Raw genomic sequence first — 24,882 nt, 5'->3', positions numbered from 1 at the left:
CTAAATTTATTTCAAATGTTTATAAACACTCTAAGAGTTAAATGCTAGAAGTTGTAACAAATATTTAAACTTTTTGATGACCTACTTGTTTCAGAAGCGAAAGATTTGGTCTTCTAGTTTGTGTTGTATTTTTGCATGCAAGATTTGGGTGCTTGAGAAAGTTCACTTAATACGAATGTGAAGGCAAAAAGAGGTGTCTGTATTCCTCTAGATCCTTTATGAGTTTTTACTAAAAGATCTATCACCCACATTAAGCATTTCATGCACCATTTATCATGAGTTATATTTCTATCTTTGAATTAACTGGTTTGTTTTTGCCGATATGGTGCAACTCTGGAAATGCAATTTTCGGTGAGAACTACGTCATATGACTCAGCAGTACAAGTTGATTGGTTAACGTCTTCTATTCTATAAAGTAGCAGCTTCTTTTCTATCAATATCTAATGCCGAAACAAGAATCATCTGCCGTCGCACAAGGTAAAAGTTTTTTGCAAAATTTCTTTGAAATAATCTTTCCTAGCTGACATATTTGGCGATAAAACACCTTAGGGCTGGTCGTCAAGGAAAAGCAGACTACACATGTATTCGCTTCACAAGGTGATTTTTGTGGCTTCGCGTTTTAGCAAAGCAATCACCAACATATCTGAAGTATTCGGAAAACTACGGCAGCTTAGGTCCAGCATTCCTTGCGCCTGAAAATTGCTCAACGTATATTGCAGCCTTCTATGATCAACGTTGAATATTTCAATGATGATAGTCTTGGACGATTTCCAGTGTCTTTAAACTTGTCAAAGTAGATACTTTCCTACCGCTTTCGTCTGCCATTTATATCGCTACTCCGAGAGACAAGCTTTTTTCTTGTCGTATCAACCGAATCTTATTCCTCATAGACAAAATATCAATCTTTACATTCTGACCAATAAACAACCTTTTTCTACCTTGCCAAAAACTAAATGCTGTGCATTACGGGGCAGCCTTAAAGATGGGACTTGAGAGAATCCTGACTCTTAGCCTTATTACCGGAAGAAGAGTAAAGGACTGTTCTGGACGTTAACTGAACATCCTTCCTTACAGGAACGTGAAAATTTTTAGCGAGAGGAACCCTCTGGTTTTGTTCTTTGTCTTTGACTGCGGGAATTTGCAATCTGAGTTTTGCGTTTTCGGTTTTGGTATGTGGGTATTTAAACCACGGTGTCAGTCCTTCATTCATATTCCGGGTATGGTTAAATCACTCTGACAGCCTATGTATTGCGAAGATTATTAAATTTTAATTGGCCATTCAGTATTTCAAATAAAATTTCTAGATTTCCGATTCTTGATTGATTATTTGCATGACCTCAGACGTATCGGCTCACAGTCTTTCCTAATTAGGCCGGTGCTCTTACGGCTGTTGGCTTATTAACCAAACCATGAGTTCATGACCTTGTTGGACTGCGTTTGGAACCCTTGCAACTTTGATTGTAAGGTAGTTCTATCTTCGATCCTCGCGTAGAAGATCATATTTTAGCAAATGCTTCAGCTCCGTAAAATTTTTCATGTGAAATATCGAATCTATGAAATTTTGTCTGCAAGAAGTTTCAGCTCTGTGTTTCAAAACAACTGCAGACCTTGCGTGTGCCTCAGCAGAGGTCCTATGTCCCCAGAAAATGTCTCCAAACGGATATATGTTCTTTCTCTGTACTACCGACCTTTGGCCATTCCTCCTTGAAGTTTTCACAGTTCTTTTGTTGTGGTCAGTTCAAAACCATGGTCAAAGGGCGAAGGTCTTCTGGAAATAAGGCTGCAACCCTCTTCATTGCTTCATTCTGTCAATGCGGGTAATTTTTTTAAGAAATATCAAGTCATATCGTTAATGAACTCTGTTTTCACATACGTTGTTGCTGTGTGATGCAGTGTGACCTTATAAGCATTATGAAGTCGCCAGTTGATATAGTTATTCAGAGATTCACTGAAGAAATAAAAGTAAGCTAGCTTTTTTAAAGACTGTATAATTGTGCATTCGCATTAATTTGCATTTAAATGGCTTTTGCTAGAGATGCAAATACTATTAGTATCAATTGGTATAACTGACTTGATTATGCTGTTAATCTTGTTGATGATTGTGAAGCAATAGACCAACTTATAGGGGACTTGTCTTTCCGTAGGTTTTTCAAAATTTATTGTTGTCAATCACTAAATTGTAACGCGTGCACTTGTCTAAATCAACTGGTTTAAAACTAAGAACCTCATGGAAGGTATCATAAAGTGGTCGACCCTAACAATGTTTCGTTATGGTCGTATTTTGTGAAGATAGATTTTGATGAATGGAAATCGAAATCAGTTCCGTTTTCTTTCGGCACTGTATATTCATATTATTGGCATTTATTTGAGATTTGGTACCAGTATTCATGTTACTCTTCTTGTGTAAACCTAAACGATTCATTTGTTCGTTACCAATAGCCGTAGTTTGAAAATCTCATGGCTTATGTGCGGACAATTGATCACCCGCTTCGCCAGATTCCATTAATTTTGCATATATTGATTATGCATTGATAAATTATGCAACGAATCGATAATAACAACTAGTTGTAGAACATGCTCATCTTTACTCAACATGTTCAGGCTTTACCAGGGCATTTGTTATTGAAGATATAAACAATATCGTTTATAGATATCATATACAAAATAGGCGTTCAACCCTCGTTGGGCACCACTTTTATCCAATTGCATTGCGATGCAATCAATAAATGCCATGAGCTGGCGACTTACCGTATCGCAAAACTGTCAGTTTATTTTAGTTTTTTAATGCAGAATCTAAAATTCTCTAGCACTGTAATGAGATTTTGTTAATCTTGGAACCTTGGATTCAACTTGCAATATGATGGTCTATGAAAAAAGAGAATCCAATAAAGTTCCAAGCTAATGGACAATTTTCAAGCAGTCCATCAGCACAAAGAGGTAGGAAAAATTCAGCCTGTGTGACTGCGATGCGTACAATAGCCCTGATAATTTTAAAGTATTTAGAAAAATAGCTGCTATTACCATGTTTTGCCATCATCTGAGATACGTTTTCCTGTGTAACTGTCTAGATTGGTAGCGGATGCCAAACGTTGAAGGGAGCTTTAGTTTTGATCTTGCCCGAATATTATTGCTTCATTGCGAAAGAACTGCCCGAATGGGGCTCGAAATGGGATAAATTTTGCCTTACTAGGGGGCTGCAAACCTCCAAACCCCCTTTTATCCCACGCCTACGCAGAAGTGTCTTTCCATCCCCATTTATCGGTGATCTTCTAAGTCTCCTGCAGTTTGCAAACTGGTGAGGATTGAATTAAGGTCTCACGAGTTATAACATGCATAGAATTCTGCAGCAGGGGTGTAGTGCTAGGGGGCTCAGAGGGGCTGAGTCCCCTTGTTAATGCCGAAAATTTGCAAATTTCTACTTTTGCTATTGTTTTTCGCAATATTTTGTGCAAGAGCCCAACTTGTTATTTTTATAGCAATACACCACCAGTTTGCAGTGATAAGTTTTAGGTCTTATCCAGAATTCCTCTTTCCACTGCCTAGTTGTTTACTAATCGAGTATTTGAAGACAACATCGTAATGCGCTTTGCAAAAAACAAGCAAAATCATACAAAGGAGTTTAGAGGCAAGGATCTTTAAATTACGCAAATCCACACATCTTACTAAGATAGGTATGGCACGCAATTTCCTATTGAGAACTGCCCTAGCAAGAGCATACCAAAGTAGGAGTTGTCCTAGGTTGGCTTTGCAATCCAACAATTGAGGGCGATGCGTTGATCCTTGTTCAGAAAAGGAAAATACTTTTTATTGAATATGTAGTAATCTTGTGCAAACGGCCAGGTGAACATGCAATGAAACTGCCCCGACATCGTAACGACTTTAGGATTAAGTATTACAGACATTTCCCGAAAGCTTTCGGTAAAATAAACCGCTAGCTTGGTTTTCAACTGATCTGCTATTTATTGTTTTTCTTTTCCTCCACAAATGCAGCTGCAATGTCATAAAGATTTTTGAAAACAACTGGCATTTAGGGTCTATATATCTTGCTAGTTTTTCACCAATATACTTCCTATATGATACGAGGCTTTATCTTCCAGGGTACACTCTCTTTCTTAAGAACCCATAGAATTTTTGCCAAGGCCCGATGTTCTGATATTTTTTTATCATTCGAGTCGCGGATATTCATGTTGTATTGTACTTTTTTCAACATTGATTTTCTACATCTGCGAACTATGAATTGTATGTCTGTAAACATAAGCACATAATGGATGTGACAAGGCTGCAAAAGATTGAATGAATTTGCAGGATCATAGCGATTTTCTGCCTCCAAAAATCAATTATCTTTTCTCAAAACTTAAGAATTCAATTATTCTTAAGTATTCAATTCTTAAGAAAAAAAGAAACTCTCAGGGCTGATAATTCTTTAAGTTCAAGTTAAGATACGTCGAAACCTTGAAGGTAGTTGATAATTGGTGAAAAAAACCTTCGCTGGAAAGAATTTTGTGCCCCAAAAATACCGTACGTGCGTACGTGACGTGAACCTCGTGAACTTAAACTAACGCAACCGTAGAAAATATTCCAATGCCAATTCATCGACCACGAAGATCTGACTTTTTGCCCCCCGCCTTCCCTCTGGGTACATAATTTTCAACGCTCTTGCCATACTTGTGCTGCTCCCTATCAGCTCTATAAATGGCTTTTGTAAGTTTTTGTTTGTTATATGATAACTGTACAAAGCGTAACCTTGGAGCAGTCGAAATGTGATTGCATTATAAATGGCTATATTTGTTGGAAAGCAACCCCCTGGTCTTACATCCACTAATACTATTTAACTGATTTGTTTCGCTGGATTGTTCTGTGTAGTGTATCTAAAAAGGGATCAACACCCTGGATTTGATTTCGATAGGAGTTCTTTTGTCGGTGCTTTGTTATAATACTGTTTCGCTAAGAAGTGCTAGTCTATTCCGTATGTTTTTGAAAACGGTAGATGCCTTCATGATACGGAGATTTGGCAAGGATGCGACCTGCTAAGAACGTCACAACCCTCTCTGCTCTGCAAATGGTTAATCTGAAACGACGCTCCGTGCTCCAAATGCCGTTGAATCGAAGCCTATCAACTGATGGATTGCACAAAATTTATCACATTTACGTCATATTGGTAAGAAGGGCTGTTTGTTACTATTAATTTGAATAGAAGTTGCAAACGTGTCCATGCCATTAGCCGATTTTCTTGATAGCCCGTGCAGTATTTACTCGACAATTACACTATTTCGCTGCTGTTATTAGCTTTTTGCAATCAATATTTGATTTCTGCAACGCAACGCAAGATGCAATGCAGAATTGGTATAAATTAAAATAGAAAGTTTTTAATTAACGAGAAATGTGTAAAGTGTGAGGAAAGAATGTTGCAAATGTGGGGAAGAATGCAGCTGCAAGTTTGGTCGTTATTTAATTAACGCTTTTTCTTTAATTAGAACAGTTTTATATGAACAGCTGAGCCTCAAAGCTGGCCAGAACTAGCTGGAGCACTGGAAAATGTAAAATGCAAGACCATTGTACGAATATTGTACGAACATCTTTTAATAAGGATAGCTTGTTTCATGACAGGGTATTTTTTGCTAATGTCATTAAAAACAATGCCTACAAATTATACATACGTAATGCAGTAAAACATAGTTTCACCTTCGTACTTCTGTTGATTCCGATCATGATTCCAATCAGTAAAACTTTAAACCGTTGTCCGCGAATTCATTTTAAGTTATGCAAAAATTTACAAACAATATTTCAAAGTTAGATAGTGAGGCCGAATGATTATATGTGACAAATTTTCCCTTTGTCGAGTCTGGAGGATTGTCAGTTTGGGAAAATCAAATTTCACTTCTAAGTATTTCTCAGGAAAGGATTTAGTAATACGTGATTATCGTTGGCACTGGTCAGCTAATGGTACAAATCTGTTGCTGATCTCCGTTAGGTCAGAATAGAAAATCTGCGTCACAGTAACAGTTGATGCCTGCGATTTATATATTTGGTGGACTTTGATAAACTAGCCATTGACGTCACACTTCTGCTCTTACGGTAGCTGCGGATGAGGTTGGAAATAAGTCCCCAATGCTCTGTACGGTTCAAAAGAGCCCTTTCATTGTCACAGTCTGCATGTTTGGCGTATGATCTAGCGTACAGTGTAAGCCGGCTCTCCAATGACTTTACAATTAAACTGAATTAATATCCTTGCCTCTGAGACACCGCTGATTTTATAAAATATTTTGAAAGGTTAGGTTTCTCAGCGACAGTGAATGCATTTTTTGTGAGAGATTTTCAGATTTACTTCTTCGCGAACTAAATTATACTTGAGTAAAGTATGGATTGAATTAAGCCTTCTTCGTTGGCAGAAGTTTCAAAACTTGTCTTACAGAAGACAGGATCAGCCTTACCAGCAAAATTAGAGTGAGAAAAGGGAGCCTAGAAGACTTCATAAGTTATCAAATTGCAATATCAAACGGCTCTTTATTCTATTTTTATCTGTTTTATTAAACTTCTTTAAATTCATTTCTGGACTTCAACGTTTCCTTTGTGCCAAAATCATTATCAATTTCCTTATCACTTGCTTCTTTATTTTCTCTCATTTTTGTGGCAACGCGCTGTCTTTTTTAATTTTTTGGTTCCAGCTAGGATTTAGAAAAGACAACTTCTTTTTCAGCTTAAAAATTGCTTATTAAGGGACACACCCAATTTAGAATAAGTGTCAGCTAAAGCTTAATAACAAACAGAATCTCTGCAAAACGGAACACAACTGTGTACCAGATGAAGTTGGCGTTCCTTAATTCCATTCATTCACTTTCTTAACCAGCCAGTCGTGTAACATAAGAAGGAGCGGCATTAGTCGAAAAGCATATGACTGCGCACAGGAATCCTATTTTTTTATTTGAGTGATTACTCTGCTTTGATTTCGAAATCTGGACTCAGGCCCAACTTAAGCATATCAATTACTTCTTGAAATTCATACTTTATCACTCACAACAAGTAATATTTTTAATTATACTAAAATTATCTTCTTGTTGCTTTTTTGCTGAAACTTACAGCTAAATTCCCCTTGTTCAACCCAACGAAGAGCCTTTTTCCAAATCCATTTTTCAATTCGAGCCTTTTTTTGCTAGAAAACTTGCCCCAGAGCTTTATCAATGTAGAAACCTGTCAAAATGTACTCAGTATGCCTTCTCCTTCTTTGTCGATATTTACAAGATTTCGGCTGAAATGATATATTATGAACCCCCCCCCCCCCCGACATTGTCCATTCCAGTAAATCTTATTTGGCGTTCGCCCAGTTGTTCTCCGTGAGAATGTTGCAGGAAACCGTGATGCCGCCTCCAGGATGCCACGAGTGACCAAGATGTTTTCGTGCTCTTTTGCGTAGTTTCGTGTGACGGTCCTAAAAACTTTAATATTTAAATTTTAAGTAGTTGTAAAGATGATCCTGTTTGAAGAATTCAACAATCTCAGTTTAATTACGATTATTTTTTCATAAGAGCGAGAGATTAATGCTGGTCGTGTTGATTAATCGCAGGGGATTACAAGCTTTTAATAAAGATTGTTTTACCGCGTTGCTGAATGTTGTTGATATATATTCACTATAGAAATTGTCTCTATCTTATTCGATCCCCGATTGAAACCGTTGACCTCATTAACTTTAGTCAACATCGCCAACAAGATGCAGACGCGAATAAGCTTCTGTACTCAAATGACCTACAATCCTTCACAAAATATACTGAGACCAGTGATGAGATCAGGACGAATTTATTGACAGTCATCTACTAGAATTGTATTTGACCCCCTCCCCCTTCAAGCAATGTTGTTGAGATCTTGTTGTTGTATACGGTCTTTGCACACAAGATTTGCAACTATTTCACCAAATCTCAGCAAACAACATTGCTTGGAGGGGGCGGGGGAGGAAAGGAGACGAAGGAAGGGTTTAGCAACGAATACGTCTATCTGGAGCCTAAGTCGAAATTACGAATGGTTTACAAAATAATTTCGATCGGTTTTCTTTTGGGTAAATACGCCAAACAGACTGGCATTATTGCGAGATGGGAAGGAAAAGCAGTCTCACAATTTTTGTGGACGATTGTAGATCAAAGGCTTCAGGCTCTTTGTATTGTAGCATGTTCAGGGTTCGCAGGGTGCGGTTGATGAATAGAGATTCTAAGCATTTAGAAGATGTTTATAAAGTAAGGAAGAGGCTGTTGTAACGGTTACTTTTGTGCTTCCAGTGGTTTTTTATAACACTGCTTTTCAACTTTATAATTTTGTCTTTATTTCATTCCCTCTCCAACTGTACATTCGGGTTTGCGATGTCCTGAATCTAGATTAACGTTTTACAGACTACAGTGTGTTAAGGGATCACAAAGTATTATCCTTGTGTTTAACTTTGTTATATTCGATGTCATAGACCTCATAAGTTTGCTTCATGTCATCTCTCCTCTTTGTAATCGTTGTCAAGATGGGTCTTCATTTACCCCCATATAATGATTTACCCCAAAGTTAAAATGGTCAGCCCAAAAAATCAAGAAATTTGGCATTCCCTGTATATTTTGGCTGAAGCTGAAAAACTTCCGAAGGCTTACAAATTAGAAAACGGGATTTTCTATCCCGGTAGACGGTCTCGTAAAATACACTTTTTTTATAAAGGAATCTAGCTCGAGGTCTAGTTCTTGAAGTTCCTTATTTTTGAACTCTTTTGATCGGATTTTAGTACTAAAATTTCCTTAATTGTTCCTTTTCTTCAACTGCACATTTTGTGACATGAAAATTGCACATAATACATTGAAATTCTGTATTAGTGTTGCTATATTCTTAGCTGTAGTCAGAAAACAAGGTGAAAAAACAGAAAGAAGACTAGAAATACGTTTGATGTATGAAAAAGTGGAAGTTCAGTCAAGAAGGAAAATGAAACACTTGAAATTACACGATGATCCACTCGGTAGCTACCTTCGAAACACACAATTTATTTGATTTTTAGCTATGAAATTTTTGATTGTTTGCAATGATAGAAATATTCAAAATTGAAAGATTCCATAGGTATTCTGTCTTTAGTACCAAAGGTTCTTTTTATCTGCCTTCTACATTTAGGTTCCTTATAGAGTTGATCCTTTTCGACTTAGTTCCGTTTTATCAGTTGACTATTTTTAGAACTATGGTTTTTCTATCAGAAAACCACATTTCTGCAAATCCTTAGAGCATCCCTTTTACAACTTTTTTCTATAAAAATCCAGTTTTATATCGACTTTAGCTTTTTCCTGTGATTGTGAATCACAACATCATCTTTTTTATCTGCGGCATCTTGATTTAAGTAAAATTTCAATTGTATAAAACTGCACTTCGAATTGGTGAGCTACCGTTATCGCAACGAATTTCATCGTATTTTTCAATGTATGTAGCTTCGTTTCTATTGAAATGATTTTTAAACGTTTTCCGCTACAATATAACGACCGCCTACGTTCATTGTTCTTTTATCCTTCGTAGATACCTCATCTGCTTTTGTTCAAAACATTTCAGAATAAGGTCCCCGATGATCTACCGAGTTTCATAAAACACAACAAAGCAACTCTTCAGGACTTTTTCTAAACTTTCCCCGTTAAACCTTCCTCATTTTTCTGCAAAAAAATTCAAGTTCACTTTTCAAGAGGAGCACTTCGACAGAGCTTTGCAAGAGAGTTAGCCGGGCTTACGTGTGAAGGATAGCAACCGCTTATTGGGGTATTTACTGGTAGAAACTCGCTCAAATTTTATATGGATTGTCTTCTGTGCTAGTCTTCTGGTAATCAGATCTCTGAGAAAGTGTGCCACTTGGTTGTTTGCTCCTTGCCTTTACCATCTTGTATTTTCTACTCTAACGAGTTTTGAATCAAACCTACTTAATGTTGATGGGCTAGACTGTCAAATATTTCCATATGCCTTTCATCTGAAGTAGCAGAATTAACAGCTAATTTTCGCAAAAAGATGACTGTCATGGACAAAGTATTTCCTCTCGTGACCTCCTTCGCTCTTAAATATTGCTCAGGTGGTTTTTCTCCGTGCTTATCCGATGAAGAGCCATCGTTAAATCTTTCAATGGTGCTGCGTTTCGTTAATCCATTTCTATATTTCCACAGCAGTTGAATATGCATGGATTACTCCCGATTTAATCTCTGGCTGATAATACGAAGGAAGTTCATTTACATGTTTTTACGAAAGCAACTGTTTAAAAGGAAGAAGGCAACTGTCAGCTCTAAATATTTCTCGTTCCTCTTACAAGAATTCTCTTAACTCTTCTTTCAATATTTCTTTAGTTGGTACAGGAGAAACCTTTTTCCCTTTTTCCATCTGTGACATTTGCTTCTCTTTCTATGGTTTTTTCTTAAGGTTCTCCCTTTGTAGATCATCTTTCTAGTTTAGGATGAGACTCTTTCGCATCTTTTTCTTGCGCATATTCTGAATTTTTGCTCCAGCTGCTTTCTATTAACTTTGTGATATTTTTGCACAATTTAATTTAGTTGATTTTTATGTAAATGTTTTTAAGCTACAGTTGTATTTAGAATAAACATGTGCTAGAGACTCTTGCTTTTCGGATATAGAATAGAAATCCCCTTTTTATGGGATGGCCTATCTTATTTCTAAAACCTTTTCCAACCAGGCTTACCATTTGATATGTTTTATAAAGATCGATACGAGCAGTTTTAAAACGCGTCACCCTTTGAGTTGAGCACGCGAGTTCCCGTTATGGCTTTCATCGACATTAGCTGTTGCTGGTCACCATCCTCGCAGTTGCTTGCATTTATTTATACCTTATAAAACAATTGTTTAAATTTATTAGTGTGTTCATATCTTTATTATCACGGAAATGTTGCATTTGAGTAGTGCAGAGTCTACATGCTTACGAAAAGATGCGAGAAAAAGGGCGTATGTATCAACAGCCTGAACGTCGCCATGAACGTTATTGAACGGTTAATCCACTGAATCTAACTTACTTGTTGGTTTTATAGATCAGAAGAGCGTTCAGATGCCATAATAGGATATAATTTCTGTTCCTTGAAATACCTAACAAGATAAGACAGTTCTTGTCCACCCATATATATATATGAAGCACATAATCTACCAATGTCTTTATGCATATCTCATTAGAACGTTTTCTGTGCGCACCTGAGTTTGTTAGACTTACGCTCCAAAATGTTTCCTAAGGAATGGAAATTGCGGATTTTATGTTGACGATTTCTTAACGGTTACTCAGATGATCTATTATACATGTGATGATTACAATAAGAACAGTCTCCCCAATGATTAATATGACTGGAGCGATCCCTTCATTAATCTATTGTTTGATAAATAAATGTCTGCCTCTGCATGTGAGTAAAGAGCAGCTCTTTCTTTGTGTTTGAAAGTTTTGATTTTTTTCGCTTGCATTTCAAACAGCGACTGAAAACATTTACATTGAAAGCCATCTGCTCTGTACACAAGCAACATCTGCAAAGATAGCTTTAAGCTCGTTTAGGAGTTGATTGCCTTGACCATCATTATCAAAGACCCAACTTCACGACTTTCAATGGTAGCGCGACATTTGTAGTGTGATCAAAGTCAATGTCCGATGTTGTATATCTGCTGATTGTCAAAGGAGAAGCACTTTAGTATGCTATGTTTTCCCTTTTGTACACTCCAGTGCATAAAGCCGTGTTTTTCTAATGTTCAAGAACTATAGTTGTGTTTTTCGTGTTATAATTTGCTCTGTGTAGATGGTACTCCATTTGTCTTCTCTAAATCTGTGTTGAGGGGGCTATCAAAACGAGTATCCAGATTTTGGCAAGCAAAGCTAGGGTATCTAGGCATAAAACCACTTTAATATCTTTGATAATGTTTACTTTTCCAGTTAATTCCATGTTTTTACTGGTTGTAGTTGAATCAGTGTAATTTTTAATGCTCAAAACAAGCGCTTAGGGAAGCGTGCTTAAAGTATGCGCACTAAAAATTGTTCTGCTTTTGTGTATCAAGTTGTTTCATGTCCGGATTGTGCAATTCAAGCTTTCTTTCTCTTCTAGTTCTCATTGATATAAGCTAAGGGTTGATGCGGATTGTGGCTTTTGCTGGGAATTTCTTTATGTACTTGAGAACTTTTCACTTGAAAGGCAGCTGATATTTCTGTTGCTCTTAGGTTTCTTCAAAGGAATTCTTCAAAGAGTCCCTTTTCCATGCTTTCTTAAGAGGCAATACAGAAACAACATCGTTATATGCTTTCTTATAGAAACGAAATAGAAGTCATACAGAAACTCATACTTAAGTAGAAAATGCTTTTTATTTTCAGAGAAGTTATTTTTAGGGGCTTTAGAGAACAGTGCGATTTAATAATGTATTGTTGTACATAGCTGCTCGTATGAATGGACTTTTGCAAGAGTGACGTAACTTTTTTGCATGTACAAAGTATATGCCCTAATGATCGCGCCGATATGGTCAAAATACCAGATTTTTGCAGATTTTGACAATTGTAAATAACGAGCGCTTGCAGAAAACCTTCCTGCCTCTGATTATACCGTCTAATTCTGTTGATTCAAGAAACAATGCTACCCTGTTGAGTAAGAGTTCACAATAAATTTGCTGAGCTCGTCCTATGAAAAAGAAGAGTCCTATGATTATATTTACAAGTGTTTGTAAGCATTTTCTTTAGTTATACGCCAACGCAGCATTAGCCTGTACAGTAAGAACTTGTAATGAAAGTCAATAGAGCTTATATCTGATGTCTCAGATTTCAAGAGAATTGAAATTTTGTTCTCTGGCAGTACGTAAATAATCAACGTGCTTTTTATAAGGCGAACTGCTAAATATCGCATACTGAAGTTTCAATATTACTTTTCATATTCGTGACAAGGCTTGATAGTTATTTGCAACAAAACAGGTTTTAATGTCACAAGTTTCTTGTTTACATGATTGTAGGATTTGCCTGCGATATAAGTTATTGTGAATTCTAATGATCTACCGTAGATCAGCTTTCATTGCTGGCTTCATGTTATTTTATCTAACTCATTTATGAAGCAAATTTAGTTTAATCTTGCTAAGTCGTACCCCTGATCACTCGGAATTTCGGACCATTTTGCTACACTCCAACCCCCACCCCCCAACCCCCCCTCCCCCGCAAAGGGTCCGATTTTACGAGAGTCATCTTAAACATTAATTAAGCTTTATTAATTGTCTGTCAACCTTGTGAATGCTTCTCACTGACGGAAACGATGTTGCAAGATACCCTAATGGATAAAATCGTTTACGTCATCAGATCGGTACGAAAACTAAGCCCATTGGCTTTCAAGTTAGCGATTTATTGGTTGGGAACAAAAATCTACTTTAGTGGCTCTGTCCTTCCCTGCAACAACATCATCAACATCTTCTATTTTCTCTTTGTAGCAAAAAGAAAAAGAGCTGGAGGATCTCAAACGGGAAAGGGACAGACGCCTTGAGCTTGAACTAGAATTAGAAAATGAGAGGGTCAACGAAAACAAACTAGAGCAGTCGTTAGAAGAGGAAAAGAGAAAGCTAGAAACCTTGGAAAAGACACTAAGCGAAGAAAGAAATAGAAGGCAGGAAATTGAAAAACGATTAGAACAGAAGGAGAAAAATGACGAAGTCAGGAGTAAAATTGAGGATCGAAAACAGACTTTGGAAGCTCGCACATCAGTCTCTTCATCCAATATCAAACATCGTATACCCTCCTACGTAAGTATTCCTATCGATTTTGTATTTTCGATTATTGATGTCATGATATACACCTGCTTTGTTTTAGCCTCTTGAAGAGTTTGGCGTTGCTGCCTTTTCAATATGCCCCGACCCTTAACTTGTCATTCCCTAGGAGTGTTGATATTAGTTTGTTTTCTGCGCGGTCATGTGATGGTATCCTAAAAATTTGTTTCTAAAAGTCGTCATAAATTCAAAATTAAAGCAACAGATGATGTGATTTAAGCGTAAGACTCAGAGTAGCAACTTAGAACCGTCCTGTTCTATACACCAAATAGCCTGTACAATTCTGCCTCTACGGCATCGAGCATTTAATGAAAGATCGGTAAATAGTAGTTTTCATTAAATTCACGAAATTAAATATGACTTTTTTTTGGATTTTTCGATAATAGATGACAAAAACTCTAGAATTTTTTTGAGTCTTCAATTGAAAATCTTTTTTGACATGTTTTACCATTACCAGCTCCAAGTGACCAGCGTTTCTCTTGCATTTTTCGGACGTGCTATTCATACCGGCTCGCGCAATAGTCGCCTTTTGCTCAAGGCCGTTTGCCCATAAAACGTTATGAAATACAGGAGGCTGAGTTAGGACCTCACATAAGCTTTCATGCAAATGTGTTACTCAAATAAGCTGAGAAATAAGGACATTTTACTTAGGTTTTAAGGCATTTGATGACCTTGTTTTATCTTGCAGACTCCGTCAATTCGATCGTTTCCTGGATCAATGTTATCCGATGATATCAATCTTCTGCATCACATAGTTGCATCAGGACACATACTAGAGAACTGCCCGTCCGTCAAAATCAACAAGTACTCTTGTAGAGGATATCTCTCAAAAATGGGGCGGTCTCGTTTTCACTCTTCTTGGACTAAACGGTGGTTCGTATTTGATCGAAAACTACGAGCTCTGTGCTATTACCAGGATGAAAGAAAAACTAAACCAAAAGGTGTCATATACTTCCAGGCGATTCAGGAAGTATATGTTGACAATAGCGCAAAGAAAAGTCCGAATCCGAAAACAACGTTCTGCGTGAAAACCCCACAAAGGAACTTCTTGTTATCCGCCTCGAGCCCAATTGCAATGAGTATATGGATTGACGTCATATGTACTGGGAAGGAGGGGGCTTTGTGCTAGAGTGTTTTATCTGGAGCTCACCATATACGAATTCAAGGTAAGAATGTTAGTGAAGCATCACGTCGCATATAACGGACACCATGTCTGCTGTGCTACTTCGCTCCTTCCACATCACGAATTGCCTATGCATTTTCAAGATTATTCCCGAAAAAAGAAAGTGGTCCAGGTTACGAAAGCCAAGTTATTGCAGTGCTTGAAGATTGCAGAACAATGCTTAAGGACAGTTGTGAAGTCGATCTTCTATCACGTGCCTGTGAAGTTCTTCTCAGTAGTTCTTCTTCAGAGTTTTTGAAAAGGAAATGAATAAGGTTTGAGCCCTGAGCGTGAGCTTGTTTATGGCCCATTGCGAGTTGCTTTGGTTGTACGAATCAGTTGTTTTCAAGTATGATCGCAAAATCTGATGTCAGTGATATATGCAAGTTATCCGTAATCTGAAGATGCAAACTTACATAGCGCTGCTTATTGTCAACGATTTGAAATGCTGACTTGGTCCTAGCTAATCAGTAAGTACAGATCATCAGCCTTTGTGTATGATTGAAGACAATGCAATTACACAGACTTAACACCTTTTCCACCCGTTTGAGAACGTTGATCAACTCGCTGAAAGGAACCTTTTGGTAAAAAATACAATCAAAGAAGCCACAAAATAAACAAGCTTCTTTCTGGAAAAAAACTTTGGCCATTACCTATTAGAGCTCCTAAGTTTGGCGCAGTGGCAAATTTTTTTCATCAAGCTATTGCTCCATTTCTCAAATTTTCCATGCCTGACTTACCCTTTTACGACATCTCATTGCGTTTTGGTTTTGCAATTTAAAGTTTCAATGATATGATATCGCCGAGTGTACACGTATGTTGTTAGTATCAATCTTATAAATACCTCTTTTTTGCGGACTGACCCCGTCGATGGCACCTTTAAGCTGCTGTCATTTACAAGGCTGTCGTCTGTGAATACGGCAGCATTCGTTTAGAATCCTTGAAATTCGATGCACAAGGCCGATACATATATATTAGCAAAGAATAAATGTTACAATGTATAGCGTATAGCCACAGCTTCGCATAAATTTGCAACTTTGCAATTTTACATAGTATTTGTATTGTATTTTGTCTGGCATCGGTTGAGAGAAATTGAGGTATTAATATTTCTTGAGAAGGTTAGTCAGCCCGCGCTGGATTCTTTGCGCAAGTAGAAAACCAGTAAAATTGATTTTATAAGAGTCTTACCAACCAAAATTCAGTCGGTTCATGTCGTCGTTGTTCGGCGCGGTTCATGTCGTCGTTGTTCGGCGCGGTTCATGTCGTCGTTGTTCGGCGCGGTTCATGTCGTCGTTGTTCGGCGCGGTTCATGTCGTCGTTGTTTGGCGCGGTTCATGTCGTCGTTGTTCGGCGCGGCTCATTGCGGCACGACCCTCTACGATTTTTCTTCAACCTGTGAGCAGATGACAAAGAAAACGATAGATTATAACTATTTCAGGCATGTGTTAAAAATTCACAAGGGGAATTTGCCCAGAAAAAAGAGATTTAAAACATTTACCTAACATTATTAGCGTTTAAACTATTTTTATATAATTTAAACTGGCGTATATGTATGTCACTAGCATGTCTTCTGTTTGAAAATAGAAATACCTTAAATTTTTATTACCGTTATCCTCTTTCTTTTTTATGTCTTTCTTCCAGTGCAAGGTCTTTCTCAGTTTTAAATGAAAAAGTTAGGTTTTTGAACGTTCAATAGGAAATTCAGTTACGTAAAGCGCCAGTCACGTACCTATATTAATTAATTTTGACATTATGCGAAAATATTATAGTGTATGGTAGCATGTGGTAATTTAGCGTTGAGATTTTATAAATGAGCGTATTTAAATTAAATATACATAGCCAGTGAATGCGACTTTTGTCACTTATTTCTCCCCTGAATGAGTTAGATAGTAAAAACATTCTCAGAAATACGAAGTCTTAAAATGTTCATTTATTCCTTTATTTTAAAAGTAACGAATTTCAGCTTTCTCCTTTGCTTTCAATAAGAACTTTCGCATTTTGTTTTAGTAAAATTTGCCTTTGAGGTGGAACCCTTCCATTGAAGACTTTAATACCTTTTTCGTCAAAATCCTTTTACCAAGAAACTGCATTTTTAGAGCAGAAACGCACTTCAAATAGGATCAAAAGCCGATTTAATAGTATTTATGGTTTGTTCAGAGAAGATTGAGGCATGTTTTAGATGAAAAATTTCTTGGTCGAAAATCTGATATTTTGGTAAGGCTCTAGTCTTGCCTTTTTCATGAAAATCCTTATACCAAGAAACTGCATTTTTAGAGCAGAAAAACACTTTGAATAGGATCTAGAGCTGATTTAAAGGTATTTATGGTTTGTTTAGGGTAGATTGAGTCATGTTTTAGATGAAAAATTTCTTGGTCGAAAATCGGACATTTTGGTAAGGCTTGCCTTTTTCATGAAAATCCTTATATCAAGAAACTGCATTTTAGAGCAGAAAAACACTTTGAATAGGATCAAGAGCTGATTTAAAGGTATTTATGGTTTGTTTAGGGTAGATTGAGTCATCTTAACACCTTTTCCACCCGTTTGAGAACGTTGATCAACTCGCTGAAAGGAACCTTTTGGTAAAAAATACAATCAAAGAAGCCACAAAATAAACAAGCTTCTTTCTGGAAAAAAACTTTGGCCATTACCTATTAGAGCTCCTAAGTTTGGCGCAGTGGCAAATTTTTTTCATCAAGCTATTGCTCCATTTCTCAAATTTTCCATGCCTGACTTACCCTTTTACGACATCTCATTGCGTTTTGGTTTTGCAATTTAAAGTTTCAATGATATGATATCGCCGAGTGCACACGTATGTTGTTAGTATCAATCTTATACACACCTCTTTTTTGCGGACTGATCCCGTCGATGGCACCTTTAGGCTGCTGCCATTTACAAGGCTGTCGTCTGTGAATACGGCAGCATTCGTTTAGAATCCTTGAAATTCGATGCACAAGGCCGATACATATATATTAGCAAAGAATAAATGTTACAATGTATAGCGTATAGCCACAGCTTCGCATAAATTTGCAACTTTGCAATTTTACATAGTATTTGTATTGTATTTTGTCTGGTATCGGTTGAAAGAAATTGAGGTATTAATATTTGTTGAGAACGTTAGTCAGCCCGCGCTGGATTCTTTGCGCAAGTAGAAAACCAGTAAAATCGATTTTATAAGAGTCGTACCAACCAAAATTCAGTCGGTTCATGTCGTCGTTGTTCGGCGCGGTTCATGTCGTCGTTGTTCGGCGCGGTTCATGTCGTCGTTGTTCGGCGCGGTTCATTGCGGCACGACCCTCTACGATTTTTCTTCAACCTGTGAGCAGAGAACAAAGAAAACGACCGATAAAAACTATTTCAGGCATTGCGTTAAAAATTCACAAAGGGAATTTGCCCAGAAAAAAGAGATTTAAAACATTTACCTAACATTATTAGCGTTTAAACTATTTTTATATAATTTAAACTAGCGTATATGTATGTCACTAACATGTCTTCTGTTTGAAAATAGAAATACCTTAAATTTTTATTACCGTTATCCTCTTTCTTTTTTATGTCCTTCTTCCAGTGCAAGGTCTTTCTCAGTTTTAAATGAAAAAGTTAGGTTTTTGAACGTTCAATAGGAAATTCAGTTACGTAAAGCGCCAGTCACGTACCTATATTAATTAATTTTGACATTATGCGAAAATATTATAGTATATGGTAGCATGTGGTAATTTAGCGTTGAGATTTTATAAATGAGCGTATTTAAATTAAATATACATAGCCAGTGAATGCGACTTTTGTCATTTATTTCTCCCCTGAATGAGTGAGATAGTGAAAACTTTCTCAGAAATACAAAGTCTTAAAATGTTCATTTATTCCTTTATTTTAGAAGTAACGAATTTCAGCTTTCTCCTTTGCTTTCAATAAGAACTTTCGCATTTTGTTTTATTAAAATTTGCCTTCGAGGTCGAACCCTTCCATTGGAGACTTTAAGAAATGGAGGTGCAAGCCCAATAACAATTATTCCTAAATTTAAAACTGGAGTAGATTAGAGTAGATTGAGGCATGTTTTAGATGAAAAATTTCTTGGTCGAAAATCGGATATTTTGGTAAGGCTATAGCCTTGCCTTTTTCTTCAGAATCCTTATACCAAGAAACTGCATTTTTAGAGCAGAAAAACACTTTAAATAGGATCTAGAGCTCATTTAAAGGTATTTATGGTTTGTTTAGAGTAGATTGAGGCATGTTTTAGATGGAAAAATTTCTTGGTCGAAAATCGGATATTTTGGTAAGGCTATATCCTTGCCTTTTTTATGAAAATCCTTATATCAAGAAACTGCATTTTAGAGCAGAAAAACACTTTAAATAGGATCAAGAGCTGATTTAAAGGTATTTATGGTTTGTTTAGAGTAGATAAAGGCATGTTTTAGATGAAAAATTTCTTGGTCGAAAATCGGATTTTTTGGTAAGGCTATCGCCTTGCCTTTTTCATCAAAATCCTTATACCGAGAAACTGCATTTTTAGAGCAGAAAAACACTTTAAATATGATCTAGAGCTGATTTAAAGGTATTTATGGTTTGTTTGGAGTAGATTGGGGCACGTTTGAGATGAAAAGTTTCTTGGTCGAAAACGGTATATTTTGGTAAGGCTATAGCCTTGCCCTTTTCATCAAAATCCTTATACCAAGAAACTGCATTTTTAGAGCAGGAAAACACTTTAAATAGGATCTAGAGCTGATTTAAAGGTATTTATGGCTTGTTTAGGGTAGATTGAGTCATGCTTTAGGTGAAAAATTTCTGGGTCGAAAGTCGGACATTTTGGTAAGGCTATAGCCTTGCCTTTTTCATCAAAATCCTTATACCAAGATACTGCAATTTTAAGTCAGAAAAACACTTTAATTAGGAACTAGAGCTGATTTCAAGGTAATTATGGTTTGTTTAGAGTAGATTGGGGCACGTTTGAGATCAAAAATTTCTTGGTCGAAAATCGGATATTTTGGTAAGGCTATATCCTTGCCTTTTTTATGAAAATCCTTATATCAAGAAACTGCATTTTAGAGCAGAAAAACACTTTGAATAGGATCAAGAGCTGATTTAAAGGTATTTATGGTTTGTTTAGAGTAGATAAAGGCATGTTTTAGATGAAAAATTTCTTGGTCGAAAATCGGATTTTTTGGTAAGGCTATCGCCTTGCCTTTTTCATCAAAATCCTTATACCGAGAAACTGCATTTTTAGAGCAGAAAAACACTTTAAATATGATCTAGAGCTGATTTAAAGGTATTTATGGTTTGTTTGGAGTAGATTGGGGCACGTTTGAGATGAAAAGTTTCTTGGTCGAAAACGGTATATTTTGGTAAGGCTATAGCCTTGCCCTTTTCATCAAAATCCTTATACCAAGAAACTGCATTTTTAGAGCAGGAAAACACTTTAAATAGGATCTAGAGCTGATTTAAAGGTATTTATGGCTTGTTTAGGGTAGATTGAGTCATGCTTTAGGTGAAAAATTTCTGGGTCGAAAGTCGGACATTTTGGTAAGGCTATAGCCTTGCCTTTTTCATCAAAATCCTTATACCAAGATACTGCAATTTTAAGTCAGAAAAACACTTTAATTAGGAACTAGAGCTGATTTCAAGGTAATTATGGTTTGTTTAGAGTAGATTGGGGCACGTTTGAGATCAAAAATTTCTTGGTCGAAAATCGGATATTTTGGTTAGGCTGTAGCCTTGCCTTTTTCATCAAAATCCTTATACCAAGAAACTGCATTTTTAGAGCAGAAAAACACTTTAAATATGATCTAGAGCTGATTTAAAGGTATTTATGGTTTATTTAGAGTAGATTGAGGCATGTTTTAGATGAAAATTTTTTGGTCGAAAATCGAATATTTTGGTAAGGCTATAGCCTTGCCTTTTTCATCAAAATCCTTATACCAAGAAACTGCATTTTTAGAGCAGAAAAACACTTTGAATAGGATCTAGAGCTGATTTAAAGGTATTTATGGTTTCTTTAGGGTAGATTGGGGCAAGTTTGAGATAAAAAATTTCTTGGTCGAAAATCGGATATTTTGGTAAGGCTGTAGCCTTGCCTTTTTCATCAAAATCCTTATACCAAGAAACTGCATTTTTAGAGCAGAAAAACACTTTGAATAGGATCTAGAGCTGATTTAAAGGTATTTATGGTTTGTTTGGAGTAGATTGGGGCACGTTTGAGATGAAAAGTTTCTTGGTCGAAAACGGTATATTTTGGTAAGGCTATAGCCTTGCCCTTTTCATCAAAATCCTTATACCAAGAAACTGCATTTTTAGAGCAGGAAAACACTTTAAATAGGATCTAGAGCTGATTTAAAGGTATTTATGGCTTGTTTAGGGTAGATTGAGTCCAGTGGCGTAGCTAGCCAAATATTAGTGGTCATGCCCTCCCCTCAAATTTGAAAAAATATGGGTGTGCCAAATTTTACCACGCCCAATTTTTTAGTTGACGAGTTCCTTTTGGAAATTTTTATTTTAAGACTTGTGACTTATAAACAAATTTTGATTAACTTTTGGAATGAGCTTTTCTTATTTCATAGCAATTATCTTGTTACACCATGAAATGACCTTTATCTTATAGCTGTGACACTGTTTTGGTTTGTTGGTAATTTATACAGACAGAGTTCTGACAATTTCCAAACAGAACTGTACAAAAGACATTAAAAAACATTAGTTTAGTATAGTAGATAAACTTAGCTTAAATCAAAAATTGTGATGTTCTCCTAATTTCTTTCAATTTGCAGGCTGAAATACATTTGTAAATTTTAGAGACAAGCTAAAATTTGTAAATGAAACAATAAATCACATGAAACTGAATGGGAACCTTTTGGTCATCTTTTCCACAAATAGTCTTATTATCAATCTATTGAAGGTATTTTAAAGCCATCACGATTAATTAACAACCTCGATAGAACTGATAGATGAATAAAACAAATTGGCAAATGAATATGCAATGTAAATATTGATATGAAATGTAGGAAGCTAAAAAATGGATAGGCCAAGTTGAAAAATGTTTTCTGCAAAGTTAGACTTAATAGAAAAATACCTTGCAAAATAAGTTTCGCTTAACAAAAACATTGATGTTTCCACATATACTTGTGGTAAATATCCACATGATTGGATTGTTCTTACTAAATCTAGCAAACAAGGGTTGTAAATGAAATAATTTGATCTTGTAAATTTTCAAATACATCAAAAGTTGTAATAATTAAATAAAACTGTTTAACTAACAAGATCAGTAACATGCTTGACTTGTCTCTGGTCATTTTATTTCAACAGCTATAAGTAGTAAAAAGGTACTTTCAACTACAAGTGAAGTAAGTAGAGCTTTTAGTTTGACTTTAATTGTGTGTAAAAACAGTGTTATTGCATGTGATAATAAATAAAAAATTGAAGAATAACTTTAAGCAAGTTTTGGCATTCCCTACCCATTAACTACAATCTTATTGTCTTAATCATAATATGGTAACAATGCTTTTAAAGGGCTTAACAGTTTCTGAATATGCTGCTAAATGTCTGGAAAGTTTAAGCTCTCAAATCTGTTGGTTTGGAAAATAACACTGCTATCTCCTCCATCCATCTCCAGTGAACAGCACCAAGATTTGGCATTCATTAAATCAAGAAGATTCTCTGCAAATGTTCAGCTAGTAACAATTGATTACTGAAAAGGCTGAGAGTTTGGTTTGGTTGCATATGATGATCCTGCTCTCTGATTTTATGTCCAAAAATGGCCTTTCGTGCCTGTCACTTCTCCACATAGTGCAACACCATTAAGGCTGAAAACCCTGTCATTGCCATGAAATGTTCTGGAGATTAATATGAGTCGTGGCTGCTTGGCAATAAGCTTTTGCTTGCATTTTAATTACAGAGAATTACTGGAATTACCTCCCATCTCGTGGAACTAGGCATAGCAGCGCCGCCATCGATGCCTCGCATTCGCGTTCACGAAATAACACAGGGCGGTTCTGATGATTATAATGATGGTCATGCCTTCTCGAAATGGCATGACTAGCCTTTGTTCTCTCCTGCGTCACTCCTATTGTCAGGCATGACCAAACATAGGGAACCAGCGTTATGGGCATGACTAAAACACAGGGTTTGGTCATGCTCATAGTTATGGGCATAACTAAATTGGAAACCCTCTGTTTTAGTCATGCCCGACAATAGAAGAGCGCCTTCGGAGGGCTCCATATTCTTGCGTGGAACCATAGGGCTCCAAAGGCGAATGGCCTGAGCTATTTCATCAGGAGAATAGGACTTTATTCTTACGAAAATATAATTTTTTGAAAAATGTTATCTCTGGAAATAGATGGTCATGCCCGGCATGACAAGCATGACCGCTAGCTACGCCACTGATTGAGTCATGCTTTAGGTGAAAAATTTCTGGGTCGAAAGTCGGACATTTTGGTAAGGCTATAGCCTTGCCTTTTTCATCAAAATCCTTATACCAAGATACTGCAATTTTAAGTCAGAAAAACACTTTAATTAGGAACTAGAGCTGATTTCAAGGTAATTATGGTTTGTTTAGAGTAGATTGGGGAACGTTTGAGATCAAAAATTTCTTGGTCGAAAATCGGATATTTTGGTTAGGCTGTAGCCTTGCCTTTTTCATCAAAATCCTTATACCAAGAAACTGCATTTTTAGAGCAGAAAAACACTTTAAATATGATCTAGAGCTGATTTAAAGGTATTTATGGTTTATTTAGAGTAGATTGAGGCATGTTTGAGATGAAAAGTTTCTTGGTCGAAAACGGTATATTTTGGTAAGGCTATAGCCTTGCCCCTTTCATCAAAATCCTAATACCAAGAAACTGCATTTTTAGAGCAGGAAAACACTTTAAATAGGATCTAGAGCTGATTTAAAGGTATCTATGGCTTGTTTAGGGTAGATTGAGTCATGCTTTAGGTGAAAAATTTCTGGGTCGAAAGTCGGATATTTTGGTAAGGCTATAGCCTTGCCTTTTTCATCAAAATCCTTACACCAAGAAACTGCATTTTCAGAGCAGAAAAACACTTTGAATAGGATCTAGAGCTGATTTAAATGTATTTATGGTTTCTTTAGGGTAGATTGGGGCAAGTTTGAGATAAAAAATTTCTTGGTCGAAAATCGGATATTTTGGTAAGGCTGTAGCCTTGCCTTTTTCATCAAAATCCTTATACCAAGAAACTGCATTTTTAGAGCAGAAAAACACTTTAAATATGATCTAGAGCTGATTTAAAGGTATTTATGGTTTATTTAGAGTAGATTGAGGCATGTTTGAGATGAAAAGTTTCTTGGTCGAAAACGGTATATTTTGGTAAGGCTATAGCCTTGCCCTTTTCATCAAAATCCTTATACCAAGAAACTGTATTTTTAGAGCAGGAAAACACTTTAAATAGGATCTAGAGCTGATTTAAAGGAATCTATGGCTTTTTTAGGGTAGATTGAGTCATGCTTTAGGTGAAAAATTTCTGGGTCGAAAGTCGGATATTTTGGTAAGGCTATAGCCTTGCCTTTTTCATCAAAATCCTTATACCAAGAAACTGCATTTTTAGAGCAGAAAAACACTTTGAATAGGATCTAGAGCTGATTTAAAGGTATTTATGGTTTCTTTAGGGTAGATTGAGGCATGTTTTAGATGAAAATTTTTTGGTCGAAAATCGAATATTTTGGTAAGGCTATAGCCTTGCCTTTTTCATCAAAATCCTTATACCAAGAAACTGCATTTTTAGAGCAGAAAAACACTTTAAATATGATCTAGAGCTGATTTAAAGGTATTTATGGTTTATTTAGAGTAGATTGAGGCATGTTTGAGATGAAAAGTTTCTTGGTCGAAAACGGTATATTTTGGTAAGGCTATAGCCTTGCCCCTTTCATCAAAATCCTAATACCAAGAAACTGCATTTTTAGAGCAGGAAAACACTTTAAATAGGATCTAGAGCTGATTTAAAGGTATCTATGGCTTGTTTAGGGTAGATTGAGTCAT

The 24,882-nt window shown here is 36.4% G+C and overlaps 1 protein-coding gene across 1 annotated transcript in view; it reads left to right on the top strand.

Annotated features, from left to right (window-relative positions):
• LOC135684703 (stAR-related lipid transfer protein 9) overlaps positions 1-18,673 on the top strand; it is a 45,917-nt gene extending 27,244 nt beyond the window's left edge. The window contains exons 19-20 of the mRNA XM_065200337.2: positions 13,417-13,725; positions 14,438-18,673. Coding sequence (XP_065056409.1) covers positions 13,417-13,725; positions 14,438-14,878 — 750 coding nt within the window. The 3' untranslated portion in view covers positions 14,879-18,673. The remainder of the gene's footprint in view (positions 1-13,416; positions 13,726-14,437) is intronic.
• Positions 18,674-24,882: the final 6,209 nt, after the last annotated feature.

The sequence above is a fragment of the Rhopilema esculentum genome, unplaced genomic scaffold (assembly GCF_057945365.1).
Source record: "Rhopilema esculentum isolate cy_ngs unplaced genomic scaffold, ASM5794536v1 HiC_scaffold_37, whole genome shotgun sequence".
NCBI classification, from domain to species: Eukaryota; Metazoa; Cnidaria; class Scyphozoa; order Rhizostomeae; family Rhizostomatidae; genus Rhopilema; species Rhopilema esculentum.
Note: the sequence above shows the minus strand (reverse complement) of the source record. Positions and strands in the feature narration are given on the sequence as shown.